Below are 10,701 nucleotides of genomic sequence, written 5' to 3'. Positions count from 1 at the left end.
TGCGTACGCCCTCTATTGGTGGAAAGTAATATGGCAAGACAATTGTAGCTGGATTCCCTGGAATGGAACCCGACACTGACAGTGTAAAAAAATCAGGCATTTGTCCCCCCCCCCAAAAAAAAAAAGAAAATAAGCCAAACATTATCATTGCAAACCTTATTTCACCACGGAGGAGTAAACCATGGTAACAGAGAACAGTCAAGGTTTATATATCTTAATGATAACCTTGTTCATCATGTAGTCATAGAATGAGTGTATCAGACTATCAGGACTTAAATACGGTACAACCTGTCCGGATACACAAGGGTGGTAGGCCTATTATACAACAATTAACTTACCAATAACAAATAACATGCCATATGACTATTATTATGAGCTCGTACTGCCTCGGAGTAGTAGTAAGCACCACTCTCTGTCTGACTCCGCTGTGTCTGTAGGCTAGCCTACAGTGTAGCTGCACGATGACAAACTACCATTGAGTGGGTATTGCTCACACTAGGCCCTATACTTAATTTATGCGGGGATTTAGCTCCTGCGCAAGCTAAGTGATTGCATCACAATATATTGTGATGGCCCCATTAGATATGTGTGCATAAGAATTGCATGCGTCGATAATGGAAATGGCCTCTTGTCGGTCGAGCCTAAAATCGACCTTATTAATAGTGTTTTTATCGTGTCAAAACATAATTACTAACTTAGATAGGGCTAATGGAAAATGATTCTCACTTAAATGTATTTTATTGAGGTATTATTTTTAAAGTTAAATTGACAAAGCGAATAAGTCATTTTTTTACTTCATGCAATTACAAAAAATTTCGAACAAGGATGAAAAATATTCAACATGGCGGCGCTCAGGGCACTTTTTCTGAGAGCAAACTCATCCAGTTTAGCCCGTTTCTCGGCTGTAAGGCAACCAATTGTGATTTCAAAAAGACTTTGTTGCTCGGCGGAGAAAGTCACTCATACAGGACAGGTGATTTAATCTCCTATTACTATAACATTTACAGTAAATTCCAATCTATTTTCCGGTTGGCCCCAACTTCTCAACCAGCGCCAGCTGCAGCTCAGCCTCAGGCTCCGAGCAATCGGCCAGTGGCCCGCACGCTACGGTTGGCCAGCCGGCGGAGCTCGGAGCGTGTAGGTCGTACGTTAGAATGGGGGTCGGGTTTCCGGACACTCCATATTTTAGAAGCATTCTCTTTGTCTTTGGTCCTTTTTTGGATTACACTTTGAAAAATTTGAATTGTACTTGTAATCATCTTCTAATTCAGGGTGACCAGATTTAACAAAATGAAATATGGGACAATCAACAAAGCACGCTGCATGAGCAGATGGTCTTAACAAAAGTAGATCAACAAAGAAGGCTACAATGTTAGACTTGCGAAAAAATATAAGAATTGGAAGGGAGGGTGAATGAAAGAGAGAAAAGACGAAAGAAAAGAGATGAATTGAGAAGAAAAAAATAAAGGGGAAAATGAGAAAAAAAATATAAAGAATTGGAAGAGATGAAAGAATGAAGGAAAGAAAGAATAGACGAAAGAAAAGAGAAGAATTGAGAAGAAAGAAAAAAATAAAGGGGAAAAAAGAAAAAAAAAATGAAAGAAAGTTAGAATAAAAGAAGGATGAAAAAATAAAAGATAGAAAAAAAAGGTTTCCGTCATTCTTTGAAATGAATAAAGAAAGGAAAAAAGAAAGGAAGGGAAAAAAATTAATTAATAAATGTGTGAAAGAAAAAAAAGGCGAGAAAGTAAAAAGTAAGATAAAAGGAGGAAAGAAAGAATGGAGGAAAGAAAAATGTTTCCTTCATTCTTTGAAAGATAGGACAAAGAAAGAACAAAAGAAATAATTAGAAGAAAAGATAAAAGAAAGAGGAGGAAAGAATGAAAAAATAAAGGAGAAAAAGAAGAAAATGAGAGGAAGGGAGAAGAAAGCAAAGAAAAGTTTAAGGATAGAAAGAATAAAGGAAAGAAGGGAAGTAAGAAAAATGAATAGAGAGATAGATGAAGGACCAGGAAAGAAAGATAGGAAATGAAGAACAAAAAAGGGCAATCAAGAAGGATGAAGAAAGGATAGAAAAGAAAGGACAAAAGTTCAACTTTCAAGCCCCCCAAAAAAATCTTATCAAAGAAAAATCATAATGGTATTTGTTGGGTTTTAATGTTTCTTTAAAACATGTGTTTTGGAAATGAATAAAATAAAACATTGTCAAACTTAGTAAACAAAGGAAACATTGCGGCATCATACACAGGCATCTCTCCCATCCCATTATAGATTCGCACAGATCACAAGACTCAAAACGAAAGTTGAAACAACTAGATCTATTTAGTTATGAAAACTCAATAAACTTGTTCCTCTGATTACATCTCCAAATTAGTAATCTGATAATCCATAATTATGATTATGAATATTTCCCGCCGATTTTGTGATTATTTTGGTTTAAAAACTGTTTATCATGTGAGATTGTTTGTGCAATTGAGAATCTGCTCCGATCCTACATGCCTAGCTAGTAGCCTGTCACATACAGGCAGAAGGCCAGTTTGTTTGCAATGCATTAATTTAAGAAAATTACTGCAGAACTTCCAAAAAGTTTACAGTTCTTGATTTTATTGTAGTCTCTGCTTCGTCATGATTATTTTGGTTATTTGATGAAAATTTGTCACTTTTAAATGTATGACTATATTTTGTTCAATATTCTGAAATACGGGACAAAACGGCGTCCTGGGATGGTTTGTCGGGACAAAGGAGCAAAATACGGGACAATCCCGTGAAATACAAGCCTTCAACATCTGGGGTGGTATTCTGAAAACGTTCTTATCTTTGTTCTTATCTTTTATCTTATCTCACTGAGATAAGAAGACGCTAAAATCATTGCAAATCGGTATTCTGAAAATCTTCTTAACGCGTTCTTATCTCTGTAAGGACTGCCCCCTTCTTATCTCCAACACGCCCATTTTTAAAGATTTTACCAATCAAAATGCGCGTTATATTGGCAGTTTAACCAATAGAAGCGTACCTTATGTGAAGAGAATATCATGGGCGCTGCGCGTACACTGTTTCTGGCGCATTGCGCGAAATAGGCATTTTATACGCAATGACTGATTTTATTATTTCGAGACGTCCACGTGCACAAAATAAAGAAAGAAAAAAGTAAATAAAGCAGGTACGAATAAAGAATAAAATATGAAGAAAGAAAGTAAGTAGGTATTAAAGTAAGAAGACAGAAAAGGGTCAGAATGAAGCAGAAAAAAAGATGAAAGGAACAAAGCAGAAAATAATGAAAAATAAATAGTAAACGAAAGAAAGCGAGCAAAAAGGACTTAAAAATAAAAAAGAAAGAAAAATAGAATAAATAAAAGAAGGAAAAGGATGAAAGAAATAAAACAATTATCAATGATAAAGTGAAGGAACAAAAAGAAAAAGAAAAGAAAGAAACTAAAAGGAACACACACACAAAAAAGAAAAAGGTCGAACTAAAAAGATTTAAAAAAGTAACATGAACCGAAAAAGAAAATAGTCTAAAAGCGAATAAAAGAAAGTTAGAAAGAAAAAAAAAGAAGGATAAAAAGGGAATAAAATGTAAAAAGTGAAGAGAAAAAAAAGGAAATGAAACAAAGAAATAAAATTGAGAGAGAAAAAATGAAAGGAAAATTAACGCAAACATGAAGACTACAAAAAGATAAAGGAAAGAAAGGTAAATTCAAAGAAAGAAAGAAAGAGAAAAAAAACGAAAAGGGAAAATAAAGAGTTAAGAGAAGAAAGACAGAGAGAAGAAACAAAGTAAAGAAAAAGGGTAAATAAAGAATGAACGAAAAAAGAATGAGCGACGAAATAAAGAAAAAAAAGAAAGTAAAAAAAGACACAAAAATTTCAGAAAGCAGAAATAAAATAAATTTAGAAAGAAAAATTAAGAATTATTAAAGGGAAGGAAGCAAAAGGGGGAAAATAAAATGAATGATTAAAAAAAGGAAAAGCATATATAAAAACGAAAGAATTGAAGAAAAAATAAGGAAGAAAAATAATAAGATTACAAAAAAGTGAAGGAAGAAAGAAACAAAAAGGAAAAGCATATATAAAAACGAAAGAAGGGACGAAAAAATAAGGAAGAAAAATAGAAAGATGACAAAAAAGTGAAGGAAGAAAGAAAGAAAAGGAAGAGAAAAGGGGGAAAATAAGAAATAAAGACTCAGTAGCTATAAAGAAATAAAAAAGGGATAAAACGAAAAGGAAAAATAAAAATGGAAGAAAGATGAAGTATAAATGAAACAAAGCAAAAGAAAAAAAATTTAAAAATTTAAACAGAACAAAAGAAAAGATATAAATGAAGAATTAAATAAAAGAAGAAAGACATGCAGATAGAAAGGAAGAAAGACAGACAAATAGAAAGGAAGAAAAAAAGAAAAAGGGATAGAAAAAATAGACGGGCAAAATAAAGGGTGAATGAAAGAAATGGTGGGAGTAATACTTGTGGGTACTTATTACTACTAGTGGCCGTCGATTTTGAGCAAGAAAAAACGCAGACATCGTGAGATGTGATAACCCTCTAGCTATCTTAAATATTATCTTAAATACCGTGAAAGATAAGAAAGAAAAAAGATAAGAACGTTTTCAGAATACCACTTATCTTGATTTTGTTCTTATCTTTTTAGCGCACTTTTGTATTATATGCGCGAGTGGTAAATTTACGCGCTCAGCATTGGGGGTGGAGAGCAAGATAAGAACAAAGATAAGAACAAAAGATAAGAAAAAGATAAGAACGTTTTCAGAATACCAATTTAAGAAAGTGACGTAGATAAGAACAAAATTAAGATAAGAACGTTTTCAGAATACCGCCCCTGGTCACCCTGTTCTAATTTGTTCTCAATAATATTTCCTAACATTTTGTATTATGGATTGGTGGGCCCCAAGTCTTGATTAACAAGTTGCTAACTAATATGTCCAGGCCAGGGCCACTCATTCAATGAACAAGGTTATATCTATGATATGGCCAGGGCCTGAGCTAATTTAGGCTTTGCACTTTACAAAGAAAAGTCAGATGTCAAAAATCATTTATCAAAATGTTTTCAATAATGCAATTGTTATACCACAATTTTCTTTACCACAATTGTCTATCTTGATAGTTGATAGTATCCTTAGCAGTCAGATTTTTCATTTATTTTGAGGCATTGTCTGCATGAGGCAAACCCCTTCAATTCATATTAAAAAAAAAATATGATGGAATGCATGTTATGCCTATGAATATGACTGTAGAACCCAACTACAATTTGCTGTTTCAGTGAAGAAAAAAAAACTTACCTGTCGAGGAGTATGAGGAAGCATGCCAACTTCTAATATTTAACCACTTGCCTTTCACATTTTTTAAATTTTTATTTTTTTTACAGGTCTATGATGAAGGAGATTACAGAAAACTTAGATTTCTTGATAGAGAAAAAGAGGTACTTTATTTTTTTTTCTAGTAGGAAGAAGGAACTAATTCGGAGGGGGGGGGGGGGTCTTTAAATTCAATTTATTATCCTGCATAAGTATGGAGTCCATAGGCCCTACTTATTTTACTTACAAATAACGGTGTCTGTTGCATATTAAAGAATACTGATATGTATCCTATTTTCATCACAATTACTTTGCCATTCAAATATCAAAATATTTTACTGAATGAATAATCATGTGCAATATGTAGGACTTTCTCAGAAAAGAGCCCAGAAGATTACTCAATTTTAATATTTGTTTGGTGATTTTTCTTGAAAGAAAGGCCCTATAAGCAAGAAGTGACACAACTCTCAGCCAAAAATAATTTGATGAGCAAATAATGATGGGGAATTTCACTATGAAATCTCACTGTTTCTTTCCAATGAATTTGAACAAGGAAAAGAAAAAACAAATTTATCTTTTGATAATTGTTAGCCTGTTTCTCTCGCATTTTTTCTCATATTTTAAGCAAATAATATATGTTTTTATGATCCCATATTTCAAGGGACACCTGTTCTTTCTTTACACTTGTGGATCATGGGGGGGGGGCTCTCCTTTCTCACTCTGTTTCGGATCAGAGGTCAAATTCAAATATGTGCAAAGAATCTTTCAATTAAAAATTTTCTAACTTTTTGGTGTGATACTATATTGTAAAATTTTAAACTTTACAGTTAGAATAATAACCCTGATTCACATTATTAATTCTTTACTTTTAAGTTTCATCATGGCTTTATAAGGAGATACAAATCTATATTTTAAATTAATATTTCTATCAAATAATGAGTTTTCATCAAATTATTCATCTTGGCAAATGTATCCTTTGGATTTTTTTTCCTGAAAGGTAAATGAGAAATTTGCAATAGATCTGGTCCATGAAGAACCACCAATAGTCATCAATGGAAGGAGTGTTAATTGTGACGGAGGTGGAGGTCCATTAGGTCATCCCAAAGTCTTCATTAACTTAGTAAGTTAACACCTCAATAGCGGATTTCAAGTTAAGCGTTGACCTTTTGGTGTTGTTTTTGTTGTTAGAAAAAAAATTGGTCGTGGGACAAGTATCTCTTAGTGTTGAGTTATCGGTACAGTTTGAATTAGAAGGCAATCTAAATTGTACTCCAAGCACCAACATCAATCTTGAAATCACACATAGTACCTTCTATAACTCCTACCTCGGATCTGCAAACTGATGTTCTCTTGAAGTTGACATTCATAATCTGGAATTGTAAATAGCTTTGTAAAATTATACAATGAATTAAAAGATGTGTTTCATGTGCAGTGCAGGTGATTGAATTGAAAGTTGTTGACTGACAAACTTTCAGGCAAGTCTAATGCTTTTGAAAGAATGACTCTATATCTCCATTAATGGTTTATTTGGGTTCTTTTTCCTTATTTTTTCTCTTTGTTTTAGTATCTTGTGTTTATCAAGTTGAAGCAATTTACAGACTTAATTTATTCATAGTTCACTCTTCATCAGTTAGTTACTCATTCCATGTTTTTTTAACTAATGAAATGCTACAAAGCTAGTACATGTATATTGATAAATATATTTACATTTTATTATCATGCATGATGATAAATTATAACGCAGTTCAATTATTCTTACATTTATTTCTTCTTTTTTTTTGTCAGGATCAACCCGGAATTCATACATGTCCTTACTGTGGAAGAAGATACGTTGCTGCTGTACACTACAATCCAACAGATGACCATAATTGACGACGATATATAGAGATAATTTATCAGTTTTATGTACAGTTATGTATGGGAGTGAATGATCCATTTAAGAAGTGTCAGTGAAAATCAATTGAACAATATTTTCCATACCCAAACATGGGTTTTATGACTTGATGAATCCACATAGCTCTAATCATTCACTTTATTCTAATTTTTTATGTATTCCACTGCATGAAGGAAAACATCGTTTGGAGAAAAAAGGAATCCTAAGTTGATGTATTTCATTGCAAGGAGAGTTGTGTATTCTATAAAGCACACTGTATAAATTTGACATAACATTTTCTTGTGAAAAAAAATGTAAAAACTGTTTCATTTGAACTGACGATAATGGACTTTGCATAGAAGAGGATGTGAGAAGAAGTTGGTGTTGATAACCAATTTTGTTTCAGAAAGTAACAATTATTGTTTTCAAGCTGTGAACTTTAAGATTTTAAGACTAAGTTGAGATATTGAAATTCTAGGCACATTAAATATGGATTTGTATAATAGTTGAGTACTTACATCTGAAAGACTTTCTTCTTTATTTGCATTATCATTGGATTTTTTTTTAAGTGTGATGGTGTGTGTGTGTATGTTTGAACCAAGATGAATTAGCCAGGGGAGGGTGGTCACACAATAGAAAAGCCTTGTCCTGCAGCTTGCCCCCCCCCCCTGCTTTCCTGTAGCTGTCCTGTTGAAAAGATAGATGTATATTGAGTATATTGAGTAAATGTAGATATTTGTGGCCCAAATTTTGGTTTGCAAAAAATCTGTGGTTTCGAATTGCAAGTGATCTACATTTATGTAAACTAAGAAATAGGAATTGTAGATTATTTGGAATGTTTCATCTATCACAATTGTATGTGGGGCCTGGATGACAGATCAAATTGAGTATATGTACATCACACATGTACTATAGCTCATACTTTTTGGACAGGTCATGATAATTTCAAAACCTGGTTTTCATAACACAAAGGTTAGTGATTAATTTCTAAATTAAATGGCCTATCAAGAGCATCGTTGCATGCGCATTTTTTGAAGTAGACTGACAAGAAACCAATCAGAAGTGTCCTTTCAAATAAGCAATTAATCACTAACCTTTGTGTTACGGGGGCCCTGGTCAAGGATTTTCCATTAAAAAATGACTATCAGACTGGTTACCAGGATTTAATTTCACAAAGTCTTCAGGACAAATTAATATAATATATATAACAAAACAGTCCCGCTTACTAATGCAGGCATGACACGTAATGCCTGATTTAATTGATGAATATGTGGTATATTGATCATAGGCGGCAGAAGCGGGGGGGGGTCCTGTCCCCCCTAAAAACGTTTGTGGATATTTTTATTTTTTTTACTTTTCAAAAAAATGGTGATGGTCCCCCCTAAAATTTTCGTTGATAACCTTTTTATTTTTTTGCTTGTCACTTTTGTATCCTGCGTCCCCCCTAAATTTCAGGTGGACCCCCCCAAAAAATTTTTTTTGGCTTTCGCCGCCAATGATATTGGTAACTTGCATCAAGGATGTCTGATCTTATCAATGCGGTGATGTATAATGTATTATATGGTTCCATGACATATGCTCTGGTGACAATAGCCTACTCAACTCTTTTAGACACAACGGTCCCCGTATTTGGAACAATCTACCCAATAATTTTATGTCATGCACTACATTGTCATCTTTTAAGGTTTTATTGAAGAGACAGCTCGTCTCTTCCTATTCATTGTAACTCTATTTTAAGTACCTATGTATCACGCGTGTTATGGTGTGTGAGTGTGTGTTGAGGGTGTGTGTGTGTTAGGGTGTGAGTGTGCAGTGGCGTACCGTGGGTCACGGCATGGGGGGGCTCCATCAAAAATTTTGAGTCACCTAGTGAGCGCGCTCAGTTGCCAGGTATACTGATATTTTAAGGACAGTGCCATTAAACGGATATGTATCTCACTGATCATGCGAGCGCGAAGCGCGAGCTGAAAATTTTTGACATTTAGACCTAGGAAGGGACATAATAAGCAAATTTTTGTTATGTTACATACCTGTCTCGCTAAACAAACAATACGAGCGCGATCGAGCACAAGCTTGAATTGACCCCAAACAGGGACATTTTAAGGACTTTAACATATCTCACCATATTCATCTAATGCGAGTGCCAAGCGCTTGCTGATTTTGTTAGAATTATATCTAAACACAGGAAGCACTTGCAATCATTGTAATCATGATTCACATACGCATTTCACTAATCAAATATTGCGAGCGCGAAACGCGAGCTGAAATTTAGGAAATTCGGACCTGAAGTGGGGCATTCTAAGGCTTGTTTAACTAAGACCTTACGTATTTCACTAACCAAATGATGCGAGCGCGAAGCGCGAGCTGCAAATTTTTGAAATTGAGATAAGAAAAAATGATATTTTGAGAACTATTTTTTAAGGAATCCATTAAGAGTATACATATCTCACCATAGTCATCTAATGCGAGTGCCAAGCGCTTGCTGATTTGGTGAGAATTACATCTAAACACATGAAGCACTTTTTGTAGTCAGTGTAATCATGATTATTATACGCATCTCACTAATGATATATTGCGAGCACAAAGCGCGAGCTGAAAATATAAGTAATTCAGACCTGAGGAGGGACATTCTAAGGCTTGTTTGTAGGAATTCACTAAGACCATAGTACGTATTTCACTAACTAAATGATGCGAGCGCGAAGCGCGAGCTGAAAATTTTTGATATTCAGATCAGAAAAAGAGACAGGAAATGTTTTATATTAAGACCTTAAAATGGGGCGATCACTTTAAGTAGTCATGAAAAAGAAGCATATGTCACTACATAAAACAATAATAGCTCAAAGTGCGAGGAAACCTATTTGGTGTATATTGACTGGATTTGACAACGTCACATCTCTCTAATATACTTGAAAACTATAGTATTCCGAAAAAAGACATGAGCCCTGAGCAAATCATGTTTCATAAAGTTATTACAAAAAAGTTTTTGTAATATACAGTAATATAACATAATTATGATATAATATAAAATTGATCATTTTTTCTTTCCCACTACGTTTCTCTTCCTTTCTCCCTCTTTTTCTCCCTTTCCCCGTTTTTTTTTTGGCCAGCCGATTGGGGGGGCACGTGCCCCCCCGTAGTTACGCCACTGTGAGTGTGTGTTTGTATTGTAACAGGTGTTTTTTTTTCGTTTTGAGGGACTATGACTTACAAGCTTTTTAACTTTCATATTAGTCTAATATTTCATTCATTACATTAAATCGCGATTGTGTGCATGTTACTTTGTATATATTTTATGATTGAAATAAATTGAATTTAAAAAAATTGCTCTGATGGGAAAGCTGCACGTTAAGCCAAGCATAAAACCTTACCTACAAAACTAAATAAACCCCAATCATTATCCTTACATTATTCTGAACCAAAATACTATATTATGATCCTAACTGTAACCATACATGCCCTCTGTGATATTATTACCGCAGCAATTGTCACAGGAGCAAAATCACCGTATATTATATATATAT

General features: G+C 33.9%; 1 protein-coding gene across 1 annotated transcript; it reads left to right on the top strand.

Moving 5' to 3' along the window:
- Positions 1-810: 810 nt before the first annotated feature.
- Positions 811-7,690, top strand: LOC121408275 (NADH dehydrogenase [ubiquinone] iron-sulfur protein 6, mitochondrial-like). Its single transcript, XM_041599680.1, has 4 exons — positions 811-973; positions 5,379-5,432; positions 6,305-6,427; positions 7,093-7,690. Exons 1-4 carry the CDS (start codon positions 842-844, stop codon positions 7,177-7,179), a joined length of 396 nt encoding a protein of 131 aa, XP_041455614.1. The 5' UTR covers positions 811-841; the 3' UTR covers positions 7,180-7,690.
- The last annotated feature ends 3,011 nt before the right edge of the window (positions 7,691-10,701 follow it).

The sequence above is a fragment of the Lytechinus variegatus genome, chromosome 2, assembly GCF_018143015.1.
Source record: "Lytechinus variegatus isolate NC3 chromosome 2, Lvar_3.0, whole genome shotgun sequence".
NCBI classification, from domain to species: domain Eukaryota; kingdom Metazoa; phylum Echinodermata; class Echinoidea; order Temnopleuroida; family Toxopneustidae; genus Lytechinus; species Lytechinus variegatus.
The sequence above is the reverse complement of the archived record's forward strand: the minus strand, read 5'-3'. Positions and strand labels throughout refer to the sequence as shown.